At 34.8% G+C, this 22,678-nt stretch overlaps 8 protein-coding genes and 1 long non-coding RNA gene across 16 annotated transcripts; 3 read left to right on the top strand and 6 right to left on the bottom strand.

Annotated features, from left to right (window-relative positions):
* Positions 1 to 2,312: 2,312 nt before the first annotated feature.
* LOC106625640 (protein nutcracker) lies at positions 2,313 to 4,423 on the bottom strand. Of its 3 annotated transcripts, none has more exons than XM_036364590.2 (2): positions 4,016 to 4,423; positions 2,313 to 3,133 (listed from the first exon to the last, which is right to left on the bottom strand). In XM_036364590.2, exon 2 carries the CDS (start codon positions 3,128 to 3,130, stop codon positions 2,414 to 2,416), a length of 717 nt encoding a protein of 238 aa, XP_036220483.1. In that variant the 5' UTR covers positions 3,131 to 3,133; positions 4,016 to 4,423; the 3' UTR covers positions 2,313 to 2,413. The 3 variants fall into 3 exon arrangements, with proteins under 3 accessions (XP_036220483.1, XP_036220482.1, XP_014100945.2); XM_036364589.2 differs by having other exon boundaries at positions 4,122 to 4,421; XM_014245470.3 differs by lacking the exon at positions 4,016 to 4,423 and adding an exon at positions 3,292 to 3,466.
* A 269-nt stretch (positions 4,424 to 4,692) lies between these two features.
* On the bottom strand, positions 4,693 to 6,267 carry LOC106624192 (protein nutcracker). The gene is made up of 2 exons (XM_036364559.2): positions 5,942 to 6,267; positions 4,693 to 5,680 (listed from the first exon to the last, which is right to left on the bottom strand). The coding sequence occupies exons 1-2, from the start codon at positions 6,102 to 6,104 to the stop codon at positions 4,827 to 4,829; spliced, it is 1,017 nt and encodes a 338-aa protein (XP_036220452.2). The 5' UTR covers positions 6,105 to 6,267; the 3' UTR covers positions 4,693 to 4,826.
* Positions 6,268 to 6,822: 555 nt separating this feature from the next.
* Positions 6,823 to 8,994, top strand: Cyt-c1 (Cytochrome c1). The gene is made up of 6 exons (XM_014243887.3): positions 6,823 to 7,007; positions 7,414 to 7,461; positions 7,738 to 7,886; positions 7,953 to 8,085; positions 8,150 to 8,443; positions 8,507 to 8,994. The coding sequence occupies exons 1-6, from the start codon at positions 6,867 to 6,869 to the stop codon at positions 8,732 to 8,734; spliced, it is 993 nt and encodes a 330-aa protein (XP_014099362.2). The 5' UTR covers positions 6,823 to 6,866; the 3' UTR covers positions 8,735 to 8,994.
* A 192-nt stretch (positions 8,995 to 9,186) lies between these two features.
* On the bottom strand, positions 9,187 to 12,609 carry Uev1A (Ubiquitin-conjugating enzyme variant 1A). 4 transcript variants are annotated; one of them, XM_014243886.3, is made up of 4 exons: positions 12,177 to 12,609; positions 10,782 to 10,924; positions 10,590 to 10,715; positions 9,187 to 10,519 (listed from the first exon to the last, which is right to left on the bottom strand). In XM_014243886.3, the coding sequence occupies exons 1-4, from the start codon at positions 12,193 to 12,195 to the stop codon at positions 10,379 to 10,381; spliced, it is 429 nt and encodes a 142-aa protein (XP_014099361.1). In that variant the 5' UTR covers positions 12,196 to 12,609; the 3' UTR covers positions 9,187 to 10,378. The 4 variants fall into 4 exon arrangements, with proteins under 4 accessions (XP_014099361.1, XP_036220526.1, XP_036220527.1 ...); XM_036364633.2 differs by lacking the exon at positions 12,177 to 12,609 and adding an exon at positions 11,766 to 11,788; XM_036364634.2 differs by lacking the exon at positions 12,177 to 12,609 and adding an exon at positions 11,422 to 11,441.
* Positions 12,610 to 13,614: 1,005 nt separating this feature from the next.
* LOC106626360 (tektin-B1) lies at positions 13,615 to 15,419 on the top strand. Its single transcript, XM_036364500.2, has 4 exons — positions 13,615 to 14,005; positions 14,065 to 14,496; positions 14,560 to 14,782; positions 14,871 to 15,419. The coding sequence occupies exons 1-4, from the start codon at positions 13,794 to 13,796 to the stop codon at positions 15,303 to 15,305; spliced, it is 1,302 nt and encodes a 433-aa protein (XP_036220393.2). The 5' UTR covers positions 13,615 to 13,793; the 3' UTR covers positions 15,306 to 15,419.
* Positions 15,418 to 17,799, bottom strand: Art7 (arginine methyltransferase 7). 2 transcript variants are annotated; one of them, XM_070110969.1, is made up of 4 exons: positions 17,702 to 17,799; positions 15,987 to 17,620; positions 15,766 to 15,920; positions 15,418 to 15,706 (listed from the first exon to the last, which is right to left on the bottom strand). In XM_070110969.1, exons 2-4 carry the CDS (start codon positions 17,544 to 17,546, stop codon positions 15,445 to 15,447), a joined length of 1,977 nt encoding a protein of 658 aa, XP_069967070.1. In that variant the 5' UTR covers positions 17,547 to 17,620; positions 17,702 to 17,799; the 3' UTR covers positions 15,418 to 15,444. The 2 variants fall into 2 exon arrangements, with proteins under 2 accessions (XP_069967070.1, XP_036220299.2); XM_036364406.2 differs by having other exon boundaries at positions 15,987 to 17,787.
* A 15-nt stretch (positions 17,800 to 17,814) lies between these two features.
* On the bottom strand, positions 17,815 to 18,971 carry LOC106624195 (putative nudix hydrolase 6). Its single transcript, XM_070110972.1, has 3 exons — positions 18,424 to 18,971; positions 18,222 to 18,358; positions 17,815 to 18,153 (listed from the first exon to the last, which is right to left on the bottom strand). The coding sequence occupies exons 1-3, from the start codon at positions 18,948 to 18,950 to the stop codon at positions 17,879 to 17,881; spliced, it is 939 nt and encodes a 312-aa protein (XP_069967073.1). The 5' UTR covers positions 18,951 to 18,971; the 3' UTR covers positions 17,815 to 17,878.
* On the top strand, positions 18,791 to 21,458 carry Ids (iduronate 2-sulfatase). 2 transcript variants are annotated; one of them, XM_070110970.1, is made up of 4 exons: positions 18,791 to 18,936; positions 19,241 to 19,878; positions 19,932 to 21,132; positions 21,242 to 21,458. In XM_070110970.1, the coding sequence occupies exons 2-4, from the start codon at positions 19,657 to 19,659 to the stop codon at positions 21,379 to 21,381; spliced, it is 1,563 nt and encodes a 520-aa protein (XP_069967071.1). In that variant the 5' UTR covers positions 18,791 to 18,936; positions 19,241 to 19,656; the 3' UTR covers positions 21,382 to 21,458. The 2 variants fall into 2 exon arrangements, with proteins under 2 accessions (XP_069967071.1, XP_069967072.1); XM_070110971.1 differs by having other exon boundaries at positions 18,820 to 18,936; positions 19,569 to 19,878.
* Positions 21,459 to 21,656: 198 nt separating this feature from the next.
* On the bottom strand, positions 21,657 to 22,083 carry LOC118681148 (uncharacterized). The gene is made up of 2 exons (XR_011396831.1): positions 21,920 to 22,083; positions 21,657 to 21,827 (listed from the first exon to the last, which is right to left on the bottom strand). It is a non-coding gene; the product is annotated as an uncharacterized lncRNA (long non-coding RNA).
* Between the last annotated feature and the right edge of the window lie 595 nt (positions 22,084 to 22,678).

The following is a 22,678-nucleotide window of genomic DNA, read 5'->3' as shown; positions in this document are numbered from 1 at the left end:
TGCAGCTGGCGAAAAAACAGTTTAGAATCAGGTAGCTAGGGGTTTAAATGAGTATGCTATATATGTATGTATGTACTACTAATCACTTCTATATGATGAAGCGGATGTTATAGACAAATCTATCTAATCATCAGTAATATGTTTCTCATTCATCGATCACGCAACATTTTGTATATTTGAAGTTATTTTTTAATATTTTTGAAGCTAAATCATCAATCTATATTTAATTAAAGAGATAATATATTGTTGCACAGAACATAAAAATTTGTAATATGGGTAACTAAATGTTCACTTAACAATTTTATACGTATGTACATATCTACAGATATATGGAGCCAATACATTTGTAAAATTATTTTGCCTTCTTTATTTCAAATATTGATACTACACTTTTTTACACACTTGTGTACACAAACATACTTAAGTATGTTACACATTGACTGGGTGCCAGCGAAAATCAGCAAACGTATACTTTTCAAATATTTGCCATAATATTTCACCGTTATAACAACAGCTGACAATGGAAGCACATTAAAATGCTCATAAAAGCTCATCGATAGAAATTTAGCGCAAATATTTTAACACTTTAGAGGGATAAGGTCGATGGCTTTTGATATTTATGTTTCACAATTTCACTAATTTCACTTTCTTCATCGCTTCCAAAGTAAACAAGCGAGCGCACACACATTATTCACATGTACAATGTGTACCACAGAATTCGCTCAATTGGACTATCGAATTAACCGTGTTAACCGTCCGCTTACCAAACTTCGCTCTGGCACTAACGAAACGAAACTGATTTGAATGAATTGATGTCATTCACACAATCGTCAGGATGCTGTATCCTTAAACGCAACTTCATGCATCGGTTCATGTGGCTGTGCATGTGCTCGTACTTGGCGAGAGTTGTAAGCAACTGGCTCGACCACTCAAAAAGCCAAACACTCGTTTCACGTTGACGCTGCTCTAATTTTGTCGGCAGTATTCGGCCAAAGCTCGCCGCCATTCACATCCGGTAGTGGTGGAGGGAATTTGAGAGTACGAGCGTAGTAATGTATGCGCTACAAAGCTTTCGATTCATTGGAGCATATCGTGCATTGTTTCAGTTTTTGAACCTATTGTAAAAGTCTCGGAGGACTAACTTTGATTATGTTCAAATGTAGGTAAATTTGTATTGAAAACACTATATAGTATGCAAGGTATACATACATACATACGTATGTATGGAAGTTCGTGCAAAAATAGCATCTCTTATTTTAACATTTTAATATGTTAGTTTATATCGGTTGACCCATTTCCTTTGGTTAGAGTTATTCCATTTATGCCACGCATTCGTTTTGTATGGATGTGGCATAATTCCACACTTCAATAGAGCTTTGCTCGTATCATCGTTGATGGTATTTGGTCTAAGTAATTATTATACCCATTTTCACATGAAACTTTCGCTTATTTTCTACCTTTTGAATGCAACGCTGTTTTTGAAAAATTCAAAAATGTCTGGTAACGACATTATATAATAAATATAATCAGGCCTTGGCTCTTTTAAATAATCAGAAATTCAGTTGAGTATTATTGTTACGTCTAGAAAAAATACAAACTTTATGTATAAAACTTTGTACCCACATTATCATACAAACATACATACACGATTAAATCGCCCAAAACCAATAAGAGGATTCTATGGTTTCTAGTGCTGCAAATAATGTGTAAAACTACAAAAGGGTCCTCACTCGAGAACTGACATTCAAAATAAGGGAACAGAGTTGCACTAATGAACAGAACAGAATCGGATAAGTGGGACTAATGTATGGGTGAATGAACTTTCAGGCGCACACAAATACGCGAATGCGAATTGTTATTGTTGGCATTGTCTCTCAATAAAAGCTCGCTCTCTCTTAAAAGTGCGCTCACTCACATTCTCGTCGCTATGACTTTGGCCGGAAATTGTGACACACAATTATGACCAAATGCAAGAAACCGAAAGCACTATCACAACTCGGTAACGACGCTGATAATAAGGATATCACTTTTTATTGCCCAGACGTATATTAATGAAGGTTGAATGATAACCCATGCACTTGTATTTGTGTAAACAATCACAGAAGTGCAGTAACACTGCCACGGCAGTTATTTTTTTCGTGTAGACCAGGTGACACATTTCATTGAAGAAGGTTATGTTGAAGTTTTAGTCATGATTTTAACAAACTACAACTCTTTATAACTTTTAGCAGTAGAACAACAGATCCGATAACAGTGACATATATCCCATATATACATTTTCCTTAAATAAAAATTATAAAATACTTAAATAATTCCGTTTTATGTTTAACACATTTTTATTGTAAAAGATTTGAATATTATATTACAGTTAGTTTCTATCACTTGAACTTTGAAAGCGACCATATTCGCTAGTTTAAATTTTGTTTGTAAATATTTTTATTTCCAAGAGTATTTCTTTACTAACCCGACGGAGCTTGTGCAGTTCCTTAGAGCGCAAATACTTGTAGATTTCAATACGAAGCTCTCTCGGAATTCCCATAAAACTTGGTAACGGAAAAGCGCCCAATAAGGTCAGCTGATCCACACGCATCGGCACGAATAATTCATTTCGCAGTTGATTTTGCAACTGATCTAACTTTTGATAACAGTTGTCTAGGCTTTTTTTACCTTCCGACTGATCTATAACGTAGCGTCCAATGGACAGACAACTGCTGTGCCCCAGCAAGTTTGTTGATGGATGTGGCGACAAGGTGACCATCATAAAGTCACCCGTTACTATTGCAATTAGTTGAGATTTCAATTTATCTTCCTCTTCGGATTTAAAAGTTGTAATGAAATTTTCTGAAAAATAAGTCTCATGCGGGGAATCGCGATGATATGATGGCGGTTGACTACAACAGATTTTCACATTGTTTTTATGAGTTGTGGACCAAGAGTCAATAGGTACTAGGCCCTTTAGTCGATTAACAAAGAAAGTTTGCGGTATAAATCCCGTTTGCAGGGCAATAACGTAGACGGTCATAAATAAGCAATGCGCCTGAGACAGTACTTTATTTTCAGATAACTTATAAAGCTCGTTAAGACGCTCCAGCAATGATTTTGTACCGTCATTGTGTTCGTTCCCTTCCATTATCTGTAATTAAATCATAAAATGAAAATACTTTGTAGTTTTGTGTGTGCCTTCTTCATTATTATGTTATAAATTTTTCGATTTTACTATATTTTCATATTTTGCCACAAATGCCTATCGAAAATGAAAAAGCTGTATAAGCTGATATCTATTTGCCTTACAAAGCATATCATATCAATGTAAAAGACAACGAATGATCCTCCATCCAACCGTTTTTTTATTTAATTTCCGTTATAAGGTATTGAAACTTCTCATATTATTGTACGATGGGTTTAATGTCTTATTTTTGCAGAATTTATTTGTGAACTAAATACAAGCTTTAATTAATGTGTTTCTACCGAACTTTCAAACTTAATAATAACAAATGTTTTCAAAATTTTTTAAATAGTAACAAAGTGATTATATTTGTAAATATGTAAATGCCAAGAATGGAGAATGAGATCTATTGTGAACGCCGAGGAGAAACCAATCGTGAATTCTCTCAGCGATCGTTTGAAATAGGAGCTCAGCCAAAGAAATAGACAAATTGCGTATAAGATTAATTAAATCATTTATAAGCAAATATTTTATATATGTAGTACAAGTATTCAATTAATGATAGTCGATATAAGCTTCCGTCAATATGACGTGTATGAATACATATGTATGTCCATGTGAAACCTTTTTAATTTTTGACATGGAAAATTAAGATTGTAGCAAATTATTTAGCTAATTTCCTATTCTTACATACTCACAAAGAATATTTAGATATGAATGCACATACATATATGCCTATACACATATAATGTGTGTGTAAAACTAATATATATGTATAATATACTAATGCTCAAACAGTATTAAAGCTATATTCACAAATGCATAGCAGCCACATTACGACGCATTCACCTTTTTACTTTCCAGCTGATTTTATAAATCATTGTGGTCTAAATATTTTTTTCTGCTAATGAACTATTTTGAAACCTTAATGAAATTGTTGTTAAGAAGTGTTTACCTTTACTAAGGATGACATGATACGAAACTCTCAGGAAAAGTTTATCCCGAATTAATGAACATTCTATGGATGTACTTCCCTACAAAAAAGCGCTGCCACTTTAGAATTTTTCACTAGTCAACTATTTCACAATTTCGTACTAAAAATGTACTAAATGAATTTTCTCTTAAACAAATTCTAAGATATAACCCTATGTTAGACCAATTGGCTTCGGTTATTTTCTAATTTCATTCGTATTTGAAAGTGGTCGTAACCCAACAATTAGAATAATATTACAATAATTATTTTATATGCAAAATCAACTCAGCTGATATATTGACAATCAGGGAATAGATTTGACAATTCAATCGCTGTCGGGCTGCCACATCAACTTTTTATTCGAGCTGGTCGTTTCATATTCGAATTTCGAAATATGTATTTTTGTATTTGATACACAAGTTTCTATATATACAAATATAAATTTATTAAATCCACTTGTAAGGGAGATGTATTAAGATGTTTTCTGAACCATATCTAGAAACCACATACACGTATACTTGAATATTTCAATTATATTAATTTTGCAGTAAAATTGTAGTTCACAATATTATTTTATTGTACAGTAATTTAAATATTATGATATCAGAATATTTATAGATTTTCATAATTGTAGATTCACTCAAACAGCCAATTATTTTATTTAAATCTCTTTTCATAGAAACTTCATCAAACAAAAATATGTTTATTGTTATTCTCTTCCAAATCGATTTCTTCTAAATCTGTCTGTTCGATAGGTTCATTGTGGACGCCCTCTTTGTAGCTTTCCATATTCATCTTTTCTATTTCTGCATTAAATTGTTTCGACACTGCGGACAAATTTTTTAAATCGTTTTCATTTAGATATCCGTAGAGGACCTCTCGAATCTCCAATGGCAGACCACTAATTGAAGGATAGGGACTTTCCTCCAAATACGCTAATTGCTCATTGCGAACTGGCATAAAAACTTCGTCCCGTAATTGTACTGTTAATTGATCTAGTTTTCTAAAATACCGAGATATCGGTTCACGCGAGGTTAAATGTGATATAATATAACGGTTAATTGGCAAACAAGAACTAAAGCCCCTCAAATTATTTGGAGTCGGAGTTAGAGTAACAAGTAGATAATCCCCACTTACAAGAGCCGTAAGTATTGAGTAAAGAGAACTATGCTTTAAATTTCGATTTAGCACACGAAGCTCGGTGGAAAAATATGTTTCATGAGGGCTCTTGAACTGATACATAGGCTTTTGCCTACTTAGAAATAATACATTTTTTGAGTGATAGGTAAAGATAGGTGGAATTGGCGAAAGCACACGACAAAATTTCTTAAATAGATGCTTCGACACAAAACCACACTCCAATGCAATAAGGTAAACAATCAAAAACAGAATATGTGCTGGAGAGAGAATATCAATTTTATAGAGACGAAGTAACTGACGCAGATGAAGAGGAGAACATTGTATTGTCGTATCCGAAAGAAGTAATTGTTTCAAATTTATATCTTCCTGAATAATTTCTGTTGGTCTTGTATATCGAAATGCTGGAAGGAAAATATTGCGATATACATGAGATGTTCTGTGAAAAAGTATGTTTTTATAAGTGTTTTACATATAAGAAAGTAATACAATAGAGTATCTTAAATTGACCTATTAACTTGGCAGTGTAAAATAATCGCATAACAGAAATCGATTTTTAAGGACGATCATTTTCACATTTTGAAATTCGAATATAAATTTTGAACAATCCGCCACAAAAAGGGTATAAAGCCAGGTAAATGAGTTAATAAGTATTAATCACGTACCTAAATTTGAAGACGTCGTTGGCCCTTCCAACTGTGGCACTGGTTGTCCAACAATGAATAGAGACCTTGATGTGCAGGGCAATTCAGGGCAATGTAATCGTAACCAACAATCTGTGCGAGCACAGCATTGAAAATTATTGCACGAAAAATTTCGACGTTCCATTGGCCACTGTCATGAACTGCAGCAATATATGTATATATAAATGTCTTCAAATATTTACTAAATTTGCAGCATTATTCCGAAAGAAAATAGAAAAAGAAAATTAATGAAATAAGGAAATTTCAGTTGAATCTGATTGTCTATCAACAGCAGAACGGAAAAGAAAGACAATAGTGGGTTTCGAATTAACATGGCAAACAATAAAATAGGGAAAAAATTTGGGCATTCTCTGAAAATATTTAGTTATTAGTATGTACTTGTATGTTGTTATTTTCGTGAATCCGTAAGCAAACATACATATATGGTCATATTGTTTTTGCCACTACAATTAAAGCACTGCAGATTTCACTAGTATGGTTAATGAATGGATAAACATAAAAAAATCGTATTTTCACTCATTACTCGCTGGTATGATGTCTGACTAAGTGAATGAAATTTGTTTGACGCACCGAGTGCATGGTGTAACCTGCCCTTAAACTACATAGCACGCATAATTATACAGCATGTTGAAACAACTGTTTTAAGGGGCAATTCACTTCATTTTACAGGGGCAATTAAACTAGCATTTTTAATAATTATAACACGTATATAAATAAAAAAAAATTGTCACTAACGAAATTTTGTGTAAAGGGTGGAATATTCGAAGTAAGAATGTCAAATAATGAATGAAAAACGGAATGTCAGACGGAAAATAGAATTGCTATACTCGCATGAGAAGTATATGTGTGTGTGATAACTTTTTGGTGTTTGTATGTATGCGTGTGTATGTCAATTGGACAGTTCCGAATTTTCTTTCATCCTTCAAAAAGTCTTGTTGTACCTCCAATAGCCACGATGGCGGCGAATTTAGGAAGAATCTGTGGCTCCAAATTATTAGCAACTTCGGGAGCAGTTGGTTTCCAACAGGTACTTCAACTCTTTATACAATAATTTTGAAATAAACGTGAAATTTGATTAGGCAACGGTTCAAAGTGTGGGAAAAGACATTGCTCTTGGTTAGCAAAAATTATGCATTTTCAGAATTTATGTAAAATTATAAATTATATCTTAAAATGTTTAAAATAAAATACACACTCTGTAGTGTATTTTAAAATTGTGAATTTCGTGTCATACAAAATATATGTTACATTTGTAGAGGCTGGAAGGTTTTCTTGCGTTGCTTACATAACAAGGCAGAATAGAGGCTATTATAGAGTGACATAAAATTGTATTAGCTTATATGTTGTTGCGAAATTCTACACGCAAAAAATATTAAACTTTTTTTTTTAGATTGTTGAATTATAAATTTATTAAATTTTTTTGTTATTTCCAGGCCAAACAGCTGTCTACCGCTAAGGCATGGACGAATGGACAAAAGAAGGTTTGTGTAATGTTGGTTTCGCAAGTGACAGAGTTTTCAATTATTAGAAATCGAACTTATTTTACGATCGGGAAAAATTGTTTTTAACTATTTCTCACTAAAAGTATTGATTCTGAACATATTTCATAATGCACAAGCAAACATAACCTCAATGTGTAATAGATCGCAACAGTTGAAAGCTAAAATTTGCAATTTCTATTACTAATCAACAATCTTTGATTTGTAATTGTGAATTACGTAATTCCTTGTATGATAAGGCCTTTTGTTTACGTGTAGCTCATCGCGTCGGTTGGTGCCGTCGCTGGAGGCTTAGGGGCTTTGCTGTTTGCTCTGGAAAGTTCAGTGGAAGCATCTGGCACAGAAGTACATCCACCATCAATGCCGTGGAACCATAAGGGTGTTATCTCCTCTCTGGACCATCAAAGGTGATAAAGTAAAATTTGTATGTACACAAATTATGTATAATTCATGTTTTTTCCTTGGAATTGTAGTATCCGCCGTGGTTACGAAGTGTACAAGCAGGTTTGTTCTGCCTGTCACTCTATGCGCTATATTGCTTACCGCAATTTGATAGGTGTTTCTCACACTGAGGCGGAAGCTAAGGCAGAAGCTGAACAAATAATGGTATATTATTAATATACAAATTATGAAATCTTAATTAAGATATCGCTTATTTTAATATATGTAGGTTAAAGACGGTCCTGATGATACTGGAAACTACTTCGATCGTCCTGGTAAACTTTCTGATTATTTCCCCTCACCTTACCCTAACGAAGAGGCTGCTCGTGCTGCCAATAACGGTGCTTATCCACCAGATTTGAGCTACATTGTATCAGCTCGCAAAGGAGGTGAAGATTATGTATTCTCGTTGCTTACTGGTTATTTCGATGCTCCAGCTGGTGTGGTGTTGCGTGAAGGACAGTACTTTAACCCGTACTTCCCCGGCGGTGCTATTTCCATGGCTCAAGTGCTATACAATGAGGTAGCTAAATAGTAAAACAATTTTTTTTTATACAATTTGTAATAAATTATTGTTACTTTCGAGGTTATTGAGTACTCTGATGGTACACCTCCAACTACGAGTCAATTGGCAAAGGACGTAGCCACCTTCCTTAAATGGACTTCTGAGCCAGAACACGACGATCGCAAGCAACTTACAATTAAGGCATTTGGAATTCTTGTCTTTTTGGGAGTAATCGCATACTATATTAAGAGACATAAGTGGTCAACTTTGAAATCTAGAAAGATTGTTTTTACACCCAAAGAAAAGTAGATTGCTAAACACAATCCCAAAGAAATTAACTAAAGCATTAAAACTTCAGAAAAATTATGTAAACGAAATATGCATACCGAGCTAGCACCGCCATCAGCTGAAGAAAGCGCAAAACTTCACTGCAGGGAGAAATCATTGGCAGCAATCATAACTCCCAAAGGAACTTAGAAAATTGTTACAATTTAAACTAAAGATTACATTTAACGTAATTATTAAAAAATAAAAACCACAAATAAAATGCTAAAGATACGAAAAAAAAATACTTGTTATTATTGAATAGAGAATATCTTATAATGCAATAGAACAAAAGTTGAGTTCCGTTCTAAGGATTATAGGCTGTTGAATCGCACGTCCTGTCTGCGTATTGATTAAAAATCGTGCTTTTAATGATCATCAGCCATTAAATTTCTTTCTTCACGGTTTTTAGTCGAATTTCAAACAATTAAACACAATTTTTGAAATTATTTTAGGTATTGTTTTTAATGCATTTATTTACGTTTTAAGTATTATTTTATTTATAGTAATTAAGGAAAATAATCAAGAAATTTACATTTTCTTTTAGAAGCTGAATGGAAATGTAATTTATTCTACATTCAATTTACGCTTCATTAAATAGTCTTCAACTGAGTGTTATACTTCCCCCACAATTCAGAATAAAATGGGCCAGAAGGAGATAACTAAGAATATAATGAAATAAATTCTATCTAAATTTTGTAGGCAGAGAAAAAATTTAACGTATTTGTGAAAATAAATTTCTATAATGTGAAATTCCAAATTATAAGAAATCAATATTAAAGAGAACCCCTCAGTGCGAATCAATAGAACTAAAAATAAAAGCAAATTTTTTTGCAGCAGCTTTGCCGCTCTATCGGAAAATTGCCGGCTCTTAGTTTTGCACTATGAATGGTATCTTACTGCTGGTGCTTATTTCATTTGATTTCAATGTTAAAAAGCTTCAGTTAGATGCACGCTCCCAAATGCGCTTGAATTTTAACATCGTTCGCTACTTTATTTCATTTCCTTAAGTTTGCATAATTTTTTTGCAGCACATTGAATATATTATTACGCTTTTCCTCTGTATCTATTGTTCAAGTTAATATTTCATTAATTAATTAATATTTAATGCGTTTAATAATCTTAATTATGTTATGCAATTGTTTTCCTCAGCCGTGTGTGTATTATAGGCGTGTGATACTAGTGTTTATGGTGTTAATGAATTCGTAAGTTGCTATGTTTCTTTGCATATTTCGTTACTACTATAGTTCTTTTTCCCTACTTTCTACTGCTCAACGTTTCGCCATGTTTTTCTTTTTGTTTTTTAGATATTTCAGATTTGTTTCAATTTCTTCCACTTATTATTATTACTATTTTCGTTACTTTATTTCTTTGATGGTTCCATTTTCGGTTCAACTTGTTTAATTAAATTTAAGAGAATGATAATAATAATAATAACATGTTCTCAGATGAGAAGACGTTCAAGTGGTGGCGACTTATACAACGGCGACGACGTTTACGTAGAACATTTATGACTTCGGTTTTCGGCAACTTTGATGACAGCAACTGCAGGGCGACAGCATCAGCAGCGGCAACGGCAGTAGCGGCAGCTGTTGCTGAATTGTCAGTGACGACAATTGAGGTGATCAACTAAAAAACGCTGCCTTCTGGTGGTTGCGCCAATTTAAGATTCTCTTTGCAAGTCATGATTCTACGTATTTCTTGGAGCATTGATTTTATAGTATATTCCCGATTCCATCTGGCTAGCATGGGTACTAATCTATGGTCAACCTAAAAAGCGAGCAAAACATTAATTAGACAAGCCTATCTTATAAACATTCTTAAATTTATATACACTTACCACACCGTTGCTCTGATTAATGCAGTTTATATTAATTCTTGTTAAAAACCGTATTGCGGGCGGTTCATCGGGATATCTATCGCCGCATTCAATTTTTAGGGAATACATTCTATTTTCATAGGGTGTCTGAGGAAACAATTATAAGGGGAAATTGTACTCTAAATATTTAGAACCAACTAAGATTTGTCTTACTCTAGGAGGGCCAATTATCATGCCAATCCAGTGTGTTAATGTCATGTCATCGTCATTTTCGAGGCCCCATGAAATCGTGCCATCTCCAACACCTTTCTGGCCTTGATCCAACTCTTCCAGCAAGCGGAAATTTCGCGGAACCACTAAAACAAATTAATAATTTTGGAAAATTATTTAATATACCTATTAATAATATTTTCAATTTTTAATAAATAAATTTATATAATTGAATAATTTTCGTATATGTAAATTCAATAGTTTCCTAGCAAAATACATAGCCGAAAACAAAGATGAATGCCATAAACTTTATTTATTAATTATTGAATATTTTTTTTTTGAAAAGCGCGTTGATCACGCAAACTTCAATGAGTCATTAACGAGAGAGGGTGTAATGGGGGTATTGAAAATCAACAGTCTTTTTGAGTAACACGTAAGGACGTTGAAATATTTTAAATATTTTTTATTTGTAAAACAAAAAAAAATTCTATTTACATATTACTACAGTCTTTACGATAGAATATAAGATCAATATTTACGATTGAGTCACTTATGCCCACAATTTGCGTTCATGAAAACCTAAATACATATTTACAAAAAAATTAACGCTTGGAGAGTTTTTATTGTATTATGCGCTTCGTACTTATAGTGAACGGCCTTAAACCATGTAAGTGTTCCTCAAAATTTGAACCCTTCAATTCCTAATCTAATTAAATAAGGCCCTAAAAATGTAGAATGAGTATAGTGGTGGAATAATAACAGCAACAAAAGTTCATCAACTTGAAATAAAGACTAGATAAACTAAGAGAATAAGAACTATGAAAAGGTTGCGAAAATGTTAAGTCATGGTGTTTAAAGGACTAACAAAACCCGTAAATATTCTAGCATATATCATTAAGAGTTTAGGATATCTGTGATTCATTAATATTTCACATTACATTAATTAATTAAATGGTATTACGATTCTTGATTTTAAAACCATCATACACATTTTTGATATATGGTCCATGGTCACTCAGCCTATTGCGAATGAAACGCTGGTTATCGGCTGACTACATTCATTACTTATATATATGAAATAGTTGCTAACTTCCACCAAAAAATTAGACAAACTTAATTTCTTTACTAATAGCAGCCGTTTAACTGCTGCAAGTGCTAATATTTTTTACTGCATATTGCTGTCAGCGAGTGGAGATGTGAAAAATCAAAAATCCGACAAAAAAAAAACTTGCAAAGCTTCCGCAGTTCTCTATGGCACGTCACATGTTTTTGAAATGCTTCAATAAAATTCCTTTTTGAACCGAAAACATAAATATATTTTCCACACAGAACACTTTAAAATACTTCTAATGCACAATAATACGCGTTTTTTTAATTTTTCACGAAAAATTTTCTTACCAACACCGGTGCTCGCCATTGTGGACTTTTGCTATTTTTGTTCCACCTTCTTCGCTCTAACTTTTTTGCTCGCCGTTAACTTTTTTCTTCTCGTCGTCGTCGAATATTTTCAACAATGTCGCGGAAGTGGCACCACTTGGCGAATATCTCTTACTCACTTTCTCTCTTGCTAAATAAAAGAATAAATTACGGGTGTGTAATTTTTCTGTAGATAACTATTTCCTTCACACACGAAGCACCTTCGATAAATACTGAACAATAACAATTGTCCAATGTCAAAAAATGATGCCAATGAGTTATCTAAAGCACCTCTTTTATTTCCTTTAATTTAATTAACATTGTAAATCCATAACTTCAACAAAATTTAGTAGTTAATCAGCAATGTGTGCAGTTTCTTTAAAACGAAAATGCTTTAGCAATAGATTTTCAACTTATAGAGTTGCCAATCACAAGTTAATGCACTAAACCGAATGTCAAACAAGAATGGTGCCATTACCCATGACCAATTCTTCAACAATACAGTGTTAATTAGATGAATTATACAATAATGTTATAATATATACTTTTTGGTTAACGCAGCAAAAGAAATGAAGCAGAATACAAAAGTTTCGTATACAATAGAATACTTATACAATCATATAAAATAAGACATCTAAGGCACAATGAATTGTGAAATGGGACTTAGTCCAATATTGTTGAAACTGCAATTTATGTTATGATTATTGCATTACTAAAAACTTTTTCTGAAAAAAATCAAGAAATAGATATATTTTTTTGCATTAACCTGCTCCCAACTCGATACCATACAAAATCTTTTATAAATCAAGCTCCAGAAGTTTATCAAAATTTAACAGGGCTACACTGTAAAGGGATCTTTCACTGCTTTACCTTTACCTACTGTTGTTCTAGTCAGCAATTTCCGTTTTCACTGAAATTCGATCATAAATAATGTAAATCCAAATACTTAATTTAAATGCTCTTTTGTGTCCTCTTGCAAAAATTTACAGGTTTTGTTTACTTTATATAATGCATTTAATTTTTTTTGCGCAAGTGTATACATACACACACACACACACATACATATGTAATTTCGAAAATCATTGAAAATTTGTTTGTAAAATGGCGAATTTCAAAAAAATGAACGTACAAATTTTATTGGCTTCGGAATTATTTCAATGCCAATGAGAATAACATAATAACTATAGAATAGACGTTGCTAAGAAAACTTCCGCTCTAACTATGTATACTCGCATGTACATACATATGTATTAGTTCTGATACCATAGTACAGAAGTTTCCACCGGATACCAAATTAAAATGTTTGTCTAATAAACAAGTGTTATAGCAATTGAAAATGTGTAGTATCCTCTCCCACAGTCCAATAGCAATCTTGTTTTTGTATCGTGTATAAAAATTTGATCGAAGTAATTCTCCATTTTTACGTTCCAATAAATTTCGAAAGTTTCCAAAATATTTTTAGTATATATTTTGAGCTTAATAAATCTGACCCAAATTGAAGTTTGCACGCATAAAATCAGTTATTTTTCATAACTATAAACCAATTAGTTTTTATATAGATAGAATTGCCGACATACTTACACATATAACATTACCAATATGGCGTATCATACAGTTATAACATTGGAGAAGCCTTTGCAGCATTTGGCATTATCCGACTGGAATGGTCGTGTAAATCAATTACGGAATGTGGCCGATGCAAGGCGGAGCGACGCTTTCAACATTCGACATAGTTCACGAACTCTGCGCAATGAGACACGCATCGAAGGCGATTGGACGAATTACGAAACTAATGAGGCGTTGGCAGACCGGTGAGCGGATGCAAACATATTGAATATTTAGCACTAAATACACATTTTGCATTTATCAGTATTGCTGAATTAGCGCGGTGGCGCGAAACCATCGCCAGAACATTCGAACGAATTGTGCGGGAAATGAAACTGCTCGAAGAGGAAAAAGCTTCTACGGAACGCGAACTTGAAGCCATGCAAACCCCTATTAGTGTTATTGCTGAATGTTTGACCATGCGCGATTGTCGTTTGGGGTCTGAGTTGACCTATGACGATGCTGATACAGAAATTAAAAACGAATTAGCTGTTATTGAAAATAATCAACGCCTTCTTGCCGATCAATGTCAGAGAGCTTGGGAGAAACTTAGCCGCTTAGAAGAGGTAAAATTCAAACTGGGGTTGGAAGTCGGAAACAAAGCGGAGGCTGAGGAATTGGACGTAGCCCAGCTTGATTTAAATAAATTTGCAGCCAATATTACCTACAAACCTGACCCAACGCGTAATCCTAAGAAGTAAGATTTACATTGCTTTAAGATTTAGGATGAATTAGTGATTTTGATTTTTGCGCTTTATAGTTGTTGCACCTATCAAGGGTGGTTGGAGCACACCAAGAATATGAAACAAATGGCTGAGAACGAATTGGCTGATACTTACGCTATACGAGAAGCCTTGTTTGTGTGCCGTGAAAAGGCTCGCAACATGTTGATAACACAACAGGAACGCGCTGAGCATGCCATACGCAAACGTATCTTCGAGACACAACGAGCACGCAATGAACTTCAGTGGCAACAAATGAAAGTAAGCTCTTCTATTTACTATAAAAATATGAATAAATCAAAATTAGTATAACAATCTGGGGTTAATGAAATCTCTCATAAATTTTCAGATGAAGGAAGAAATGGAGAAAGCTGTTTGTGAAATAAAAACGTTGGAGCAAGCTCTAAGAGATAAAACCGATGGATTGAAATTAGCGGAAACACGTTTGGAGAATAGAGCGCAACGTTCTGGTATGGAATTGTGCTTAGATGAGGCTCATGACCAACTTTGTTTGGAGGTTCAGAAATTGCAGGCTATACGACGTCGTTTAATGGACAAAATTGATGAATCTAAAGCAAATTACAATTTGTTGGAAGAACATGCACAAAAAATTGATGTTGATTTAGAGAACAAAGAGCACTCCTTAATGACAGACATTCGTGCCTTAGATCTACGCAAGCGTCTAAAGGGTGGTGAATTTGGCCAAAAGCAAACAACCTCGACTACGCAAACTGATCGTAATATTGTCCTTACTCAAATGGAGCATGAGATACCAAAAAGTTAATTACTTTTTTCTTATATGTATGTATGCGATTTGATAACTTTGTCAAATATGTCCTTATTTTGTTATATTGATGTTTTTGAATATATAAATATAGATATGCATGCCTAAAATCTATGTCAATCGAGTTTACAATTTATTATTAAGCATTTACATTAAAATCTAATTCAATTTTACTTAATGTTGGTTTGTGCTGTAATGTCCATCGTATGCTACTTTTTCCGTTAATAACAGGATGACCTTGCTCAAATAATTGTACGCCTTGTCGAACGAACATATCCCATTTAATAAACTTTCCTGGCTCAATTGGTTCTACAGGGCCTGTATTTACAATAGATTTAGAACCTAATCCTCCATCGATATTCCATTCCACCCATAATGCGATCCCGTTGCATGTTCCATCACTACAAAATGAAAATATACCTTTAAGACATCTCGTAGTCTGCCGGAGTAAAAATCATACCTTTCAGTTCGGATGTCTCCATTAGTAGACTGCTCCCTCTTAAAATTGTGGAAATCTACATTTAAAAGCTCTTGAGGTTTTGCCAACGCTTTGCAGGGATATTCCCAAAGTGGTTGCGCTTCAATTTTATGGTTAGGCAACTTTGCCCTAGCATCCTGCAATTTGAGTTATATCAAATATGTAGTTAACTAAATTTTGAAATTGCAAATTTCAGCTTTTACCTTAATCATTCGATCAAAAAGCTTCAAGTCAAACCCTTCGCATTGCTGCACAGGTGTTCGTATTTTGTGAAGGTCGGTAAATTGCACTGGAACTGCGAACATTTTGGCGGAATGAGGTGTTATTTTTACTGTTGGTGGTAATTTCTCAATTATGTTTTCTAAAAGATTACCGAATTGAAAATAATCCCATGGAAGTATAGCATTAAAAAAGTATGGCTCTCCAAAAATATGGGTCAACTGAGATATCTTCGACTCCGCTAAAGTATTAATATTTTCGATAAATTGCACATTTTCTATATCATTATTTTTCACTACAGACTCCATGAAACGTTTAGAAAAATAGTGATTTTCGGAGATTACAACTGATGTAACACCCATTTTTGCTGCAGCCAAACCCAAAACACATCCATCGCCAAGACACAGCACTTGCGAGTCTTTGGTTAAATTATTCTCCAAGTAGTTTAGAAACTTTTTGTTACGCACCGACTGATTCATTTGACCAATTCGTGAGCGAGGATAAGCGAGGTGAAGATTACATGTACAAGCATGTCGTGAAATAGACTCATCCAACTTTTGCGAGCTATGCACGTCAAACCAAAGTGAATATTCATCGTGGTTACAACTTAACACAAATTTTTCTCCAGTTATGGAAATATGTTGTGGTTTTGGTATGTAATATATGGCTTGCATCCAATGATCACGCCAAGGTATTACGTCGTTTCTGCTTTTGTAGTCCGGATGGGCCCAATATGGAGCACAGCTCAACACTAAATTATCCCCGGAGTACATACTTATATCCCACCAATAGAAAATTAGATCAGTTGAACCTGGTTGTAAGGCAATCATTTCAAGCAATTGTTGTCGTTGCACCGGCACCGGTGTTTTGGACTTTCTATTGAAATCAAATTCAAAAATTTCTGCTGGTTTTGTTAGAGGCAAAAAATGTTCCAAGCTTAGTTGTGAGAGTTGTATGTCATGTACTGCAGCATCACCTTTGCATTGCAATACATCTTTAGGCGGATTAAGCAGAATATTGCCATCTAAATCAGCAACAATTTTCATAGTATTCCATTGTGAGGCCAATGGTGATTGTATAACTTGGGCATAACACGTCGCTTTTGATGGTATGCATACAACGTCGTCTGTTAAGAGTTCATCATGCGCGTGGTTATATATACTAATAGCACCTTCACCTATCAACTCTGTGTCTAATAACTCGGCCACCAATAGATTAGCCCTTTGCGGCATGTCAACACCGATACGCATTTCTGTCGATCGTTTCTTTACCAAACGCACTTTATTTCCAAATCCATTTGCCGTGAATATGCGTTCAGCGCAATTCGCCATAGGTATAAATGCCTCGCATGCGGTTACTGTATCAGCTCCGGCGGTTAATGCCATCATTGACAATATCCCAGTACCTGTTCCAATATCCAACACATGGGCTTCATGACCGTCAGCATGCATGCGAGCAATAGCCATTCGCAGTGCTTTGAAGTACTTTTGATTGCGCTCCTTGTCATGCAACATATCTCCAAATCCAGTGCATGTTAGCTCCATATCATAATCGTAATCATCGCTATGTTCAGCCCATTCGTTCTGCGCTGTCAAAGGATTAAAAACCTGCGTAAAAACTGCCATATGATTAAATTTTATACGGAATGTTTTGTATATGTTTTGAAGTAACTTTACACGCATGGAACTTTTGTTTGTACCATAAACTAACCAACCAAAATCTTGTGTTGACAACAGCTGTTTTGTTAATATTTTGGAACAATTGAGCTCAGTGTTGCCAAGTTTCGAGGTAAGTTTTAAACAAATGAATACATACAATTATAGAACTCATTATTTTATTTATAAAAACATTTAGTTAAGATTTATTATATATATTTTTAGCAATAGGCGTTTAATCGTTTTATAACCTCTTTAATAATGTCAATATGGTTTGCATGTAATTTTATGGTGCTATCAATATCCAACCATTTTACGTTTGTGGCGTCATCACCTGCCGAGAGAGCCAATTTTCCCACCTGAGCTCCATTATCATCATGAAAATTATATGCAACTGTCTCCATCCATGCATTATCTGTATTACGAAAATCATCTACATACCCTTTATATATTTCATTTCCTTTCGCGAAAAACTCTTCAATGACTTTTTGATTATCTGAATTTGTGGTGTTTGATATGATTTATCACAACGGATTCCACCGAAACTATTCAGGATTTACTCACCGAAACTATCTAAAGCTTCTTCCATGAATTCGCGTTTGAGAGTTGCGCTAATCTTCTCACCAGGATCAACCATCCCTCCTGGTATTGCCCACATTTTATTATCATGGCGTTGTATCGCGACCATTTGTAAAATTTTTCTGTAAACAAGTATAAATTTTCACATTTGTTAAAATACAATTATTCTTAGCCACATTTACATTACTTTTGTGTATCAATATTTATAGATACGTTGCCATCAGCGTTGCGTTTCCATCGAGTAACTATCGGATCGGCTGCGTGATTAGGTCCCCATCGCCCTAGTAGTCCTCGACCGCTCAATCCGGTACGTCCAAAAGGATTTATGGGAAGCCCATTTTCAATTTTGTAAATTCCGTTGAATGAAACACGATTTACAGCGCCATCTAGCTGATTCCATTTGGGTTGAAATTCGGCACAACCGACGTCCGGATCGGCCCAAGGTTGTCCATTTATGTGTGGCGCAGTATAAATGGGTGGCGAATAATTTACATACTCAGCTGACCAGTCGACTAAATCATCTGGTACAGGAAAGCGTTGCAGAGTACTTTTTGGGTATATATTATTGCGGCAAGTAATGTGTTTAAATGTTCCAGCCTTTAGAATAGATGCCGACATTTTTAGTGAAACAATAACTTGAAGCAGATATAGACAAATGTATCTTTTGCGATCTCTGAGCAAATAATTGAAGAAACACAAGGTGAAAACAAACATTGCAAAAACAGGTTATACCAGAGAATGTAAAATACAGAGAATGTAAAATATACTATAATCAGAGAACGTAAAATATAGAGAATCTACATTTTCTGCTATAATCTACATTATCTGGTTATACTAAACGAACAGTACTCACAGATGCACCGGAAAAGTTTAGTGTACCAGTGCTACCAAGTTGAGAACAATTTATTTAGAATCCGACGGTTATTTGCAAATGTTATAAATGCTAAAACACAAAAGCACAAAAAAGCTTCACCATATTATTTTCATTACATTTCTAAACGTAGGTGAGGGTTGTTTGCACGAATGCTCGTAGGTGCTTTATACTTCCGGTAAATTAAGGAACAATTGAGATGGTCTGCAGCTTGTGAACGTTTGCAATTTGTGCGAATTGTATTGTATCTCCAAGTTATTCAACTCGAGCCCGACCGAAGTTGTCATAAAAATACCTTTGTTATTTCGATTAAATCTTCGCCGACAAGAGTGCTTGGTGGTGTGTTAGTGTACACTTATTATTATTCATGTATATATGTATTGCTGTCGCAACTTGTAATAATTGGCTCGAAACAAATTTTAAGAAAGTGACTACCGTCTCGCATTTCATTTATTTTGCAGAGAGAGTCCCCGAGTAAGGAGCTCTGGAATTAACAGATTTTACTATTTATTATAAAGTACATTGTATATTATTTGCTTTGGGAGTTCTATGTTAAAAATCAAAGTGAGTAATGTTCTGCTAATGTTGCTGTACATCTTCTTTCTACTCGCCGTCCAAGCGGCCAAAAACGGATCGCGTCGCAACGTTGTGCTTATCATTTTTGACGACTTGCGCCCTGCACTGGGCGGATATGGTGATCATTTGGCGCAAACCCCTCATTTAGACGCATTCATCAAAGAGAGTCATTATTTTACACGTGCCTATAGCCAGGTATGTATAAGCTCAAATAAGTGTACGGAATTTAAAATCCATGTGATTTTCAGCAATCGCTGTGTGCTCCTAGTCGCAACTCTCTGCTCACTGGCCGTCGTCCAGATACGCTGCATCTCTACGACTTTTACAATTACTGGCGTGATTTTACCGGAAACTTTTCTACGCTGCCACAGTATTTTAAAGCACACAATTACTACACGTATGGTATTGGAAAAGTTTTCCATCCAGGCATTTCATCAAACAATACGGACGATTATCCCTACAGTTGGTCGCTGCCTGTTTTTCGGCCACTGAGCGAGAAGTATATGAATTCACCAGTGTGCCCGAATGCTGGCGGTGTATTGCGGAAAAATTTAATCTGCCCCGTTCACCTACAAACTCAACCGCTAAAGACACTGCCTGACATTGAGTCTACCGCTGAAGCTATACGCTTTGTCGGTGCTTACAAGCGTCGTAGGCCATTTTTTTTAGCAGTTGGCTTTCACAAACCTCATATAAATTTCCGCTTTCCGCAACAGTTCATCGATCAATTTCGCCTCGAAGACTTCAATAATTATACGAAAGATACCAATAAGCCAAAGGATATGCCGAATGTCGCTTGGAATCCATATATAGATGTACGTTCACGGGATGACTTCAAATACCAAAACATTTCCTTCCCATATGGTCCGATTTCAGCGAGACATCGCTCCCAGATACGTCAGGCCTACTATGCCTCCGTTGCCTATGTGGACGACCTATTTGGGAAATTTATTGTACATCTGAATAAAAGCAATACCATCGTGCTAGTGACAAGTGATCATGGCTGGTCTTTGGGTGAACATGCAGAATGGGCCAAGTACAGTAATTTCGAGGTGGCTTTGCGCGTACCACTCATTGTTCGCACTCCGGAGTTCCCGACAAGCGCATCTCAGAATATTCAGACTATCGTTGAACTTATAGATATTTTTCCAACATTGGTGGACTTAGCGCATTTGCCGGCATTGCCATCGTGTAATGTATCAGCACCATTCAGCGAGAACTTAATTTGTGGCGAAGGCAAAAGTTTATACCCATTGATGCAAGGAGTCGGTACGAACGAGAAGTACGTGGCTTTAAGCCAATATCCACGTCCAGGAATAGAACCCACAAAGCATCCCAATAGCGACAAGCCGAAGCTTTCAAATATCAAGGTGATGGGTTACTCGATGCGAACTAACGTGTTTCGCTACACGCTTTGGGTGCGTTTCAACGCACATGACTTCAGTAAAGGTAAGCATGATATTGTATATTGAAAACCCCCAAGAATGGGACCTTTATTCTCCTTGGGGTGGAGAAGACATATTACAACATTTTATGTAAATACTTTTTCTGTTCTTAGATTGGAATGAAATATTTGGTGAGGAATTGTACGATCATCGCTTGGATAAAGGAGAAGACGTAAATTTGGCTAAAATCCCAGAGTTTCATGAAATCCGCACGCTTCTGAAGCAACAATTAATAACTGCTTTTTCAAAATAACTGTGACATAAACAATTTCAATGGCGATCCCAATCGCCCTAGAAAAATTATGATATATAGATAAGCATTTAACCAAACTATCCATTGTTTAATATTCCAAGGTTGTTTTTTGATATGTTTCTCCCTTAGTAGCCCCACTCTGTACACCATTGAGTAAATATATCATAGCTCGAGCCATCATGTTCCAACATTTGATGAAGTTCGGAAAACATAGAAACGACGACATGTTATTACTCGTACCTCAATTCTCCCAAAATAAACACACCTCTAATTCCTTGAAACTTTATGTACTATACCGTTATCATATTGACTAGTTCCGTAATTGCTGCCGGTACGGTATTTAGTAGTTATTTGTTTAGTTTGTATGTATTAGATACTTTGGTGGAACCGGTTTGCAAGAGACTTATTCACTTATCAAATCTACCATTCCAATGCTTCAATGAAAGCTGCAATTGTATAAATTGGCATTAAGAATAATAGAGGAGATTACTTTGAAGAGGATTAAATAGATATTCATGAATGGATAAACACTACTTACTTAAGAAATGCAAAATTCACGATAAAAATAAAATTTCATTGGTCCTTGATTAAAACCTTAAACACAAATTTTGTAAAATCCTTCAAGTAGCGTCGTTCCCCATAGATTGCACTGGCTCAAAACTTTGATAACAAATATATTGGCGTTAGAGTTGTCTGCCAAAGCTAATGAGATCAAAGTGTTTCATTATATAAAATTATAAATAAATCGGGTAATTTACCTTAGTATTTGGCCTTTGTGATTGAAAAGTAAACAACGCATCTGAAACATCATGGCCACTTGGATCATAGTATTAGCGACAACTCAAAGTCCCATTGCATTAATTGGCGCCCAGATTTTCTAGATTTATTATTTTAAGCACGAATGTTGGTGAGATCAAAATAAAAACAATATTTAAGTAATATAACTGCATCAATAAAATATATATATTATTTATGAATATGTATGCACATAAATGGAATATTTAATAATCAATAGCGATGCAATTAATGAACTTCGCCGGATGGACAACTGTAGACTGGGAAGACTGTCTGCCTATTTCATTCGGTGAATGCTAATAATTGCACGCCATTTGAATTTGAATTAATGAAACTGGAATTTTCACCATTATTTAGAAATTAATGGCAAATACATGTGCTTTGTAAGTAGTACATAGGTATGACCGTAATTTGCATCCTACAGGGAAGGTCCCTTATTTTGGGATATGATACCTATGAACTTATGGATATGATACGTTTATTATACCCTGAACAGGATATA

This window comes from Bactrocera oleae, chromosome 6 (genome assembly GCF_042242935.1).
Source record: "Bactrocera oleae isolate idBacOlea1 chromosome 6, idBacOlea1, whole genome shotgun sequence".
NCBI classification, from domain to species: domain Eukaryota; kingdom Metazoa; phylum Arthropoda; class Insecta; order Diptera; family Tephritidae; genus Bactrocera; species Bactrocera oleae.
The sequence above is the reverse complement of the archived record's forward strand: the minus strand, read 5'-3'. Positions and strand labels throughout refer to the sequence as shown.

Bases quoted from the DNA above. Each gene is read 5' to 3' on its own strand.
- LOC106624192 (XM_036364559.2), bottom strand. From the start codon at position 6,104: ATGGAACGTCGAAATTTTTCGTGCAATAATTTTCAATGCTGTGCTCGC. The intron at 5,681-5,941 runs GTACGTGATTAA...TTTTCCTTCCAG, and splicing joins AACGACGTCTTCAAATTTAG to CATTTCGATATACAAGACCA.
- Cyt-c1 (XM_014243887.3), top strand. From the start codon at position 6,867: ATGTCAATTGGACAGTTCCGAATTTTCTTTCATCCTTCAAAAAGTCTT. The intron at 8,086-8,149 runs GTATATTATTAA...TAATATATGTAG, and splicing joins CAGAAGCTGAACAAATAATG to GTTAAAGACGGTCCTGATGA. The intron at 8,444-8,506 runs GTAGCTAAATAG...GTTACTTTCGAG, and splicing joins CTCAAGTGCTATACAATGAG to GTTATTGAGTACTCTGATGG.
- Uev1A (XM_036364633.2), bottom strand. From the start codon at position 11,787: ATGGACCATATATCAAAAATGT. The intron at 10,925-11,765 runs GTATGATGGTTT...AATTTGTTTTAG, and splicing joins GGACCATATATCAAAAATGT to TGGTTCCGCGAAATTTCCGC. The intron at 10,520-10,589 runs GTAAGTGTATAT...CTCGCTTTTTAG, and splicing joins TTAATCAGAGCAACGGTGTG to GTTGACCATAGATTAGTACC.
- LOC106626360 (XM_036364500.2), top strand. From the start codon at position 13,794: ATGGCGTATCATACAGTTATAACATTGGAGAAGCCTTTGCAGCATTTG. The intron at 14,006-14,064 runs GTGAGCGGATGC...TGCATTTATCAG, and splicing joins AATGAGGCGTTGGCAGACCG to TATTGCTGAATTAGCGCGGT. The intron at 14,783-14,870 runs GTAAGCTCTTCT...ATAAATTTTCAG, and splicing joins TTCAGTGGCAACAAATGAAA to ATGAAGGAAGAAATGGAGAA.
- Art7 (XM_036364406.2), bottom strand. From the start codon at position 17,684: ATGCGTGTAAAGTTACTTCAAAACATATACAAAACATTCCGTATAAAA. The intron at 15,921-15,986 runs GTAAAAGCTGAA...CTCAAATTGCAG, and splicing joins TTTTTGATCGAATGATTAAG to GATGCTAGGGCAAAGTTGCC. The intron at 15,707-15,765 runs GTATGATTTTTA...TTCATTTTGTAG, and splicing joins GGAGACATCCGAACTGAAAG to TGATGGAACATGCAACGGGA.
- LOC106624195 (XM_070110972.1), bottom strand. From the start codon at position 18,950: ATGTTTGTTTTCACCTTGTGTTTCTTCAATTATTTGCTCAGAGATCGC. The intron at 18,359-18,423 runs GTAATGTAAATG...ACTTGTTTACAG, and splicing joins ATAAATATTGATACACAAAA to AAAAATTTTACAAATGGTCG. The intron at 18,154-18,221 runs GTGAGTAAATCC...CCACAAATTCAG, and splicing joins AGAAGCTTTAGATAGTTTCG to ATAATCAAAAAGTCATTGAA.
- Ids (XM_070110970.1), top strand. From the start codon at position 19,657: ATGTTAAAAATCAAAGTGAGTAATGTTCTGCTAATGTTGCTGTACATC. The intron at 19,879-19,931 runs GTATGTATAAGC...TGTGATTTTCAG, and splicing joins TTACACGTGCCTATAGCCAG to CAATCGCTGTGTGCTCCTAG. The intron at 21,133-21,241 runs GTAAGCATGATA...TTCTGTTCTTAG, and splicing joins CGCACATGACTTCAGTAAAG to ATTGGAATGAAATATTTGGT.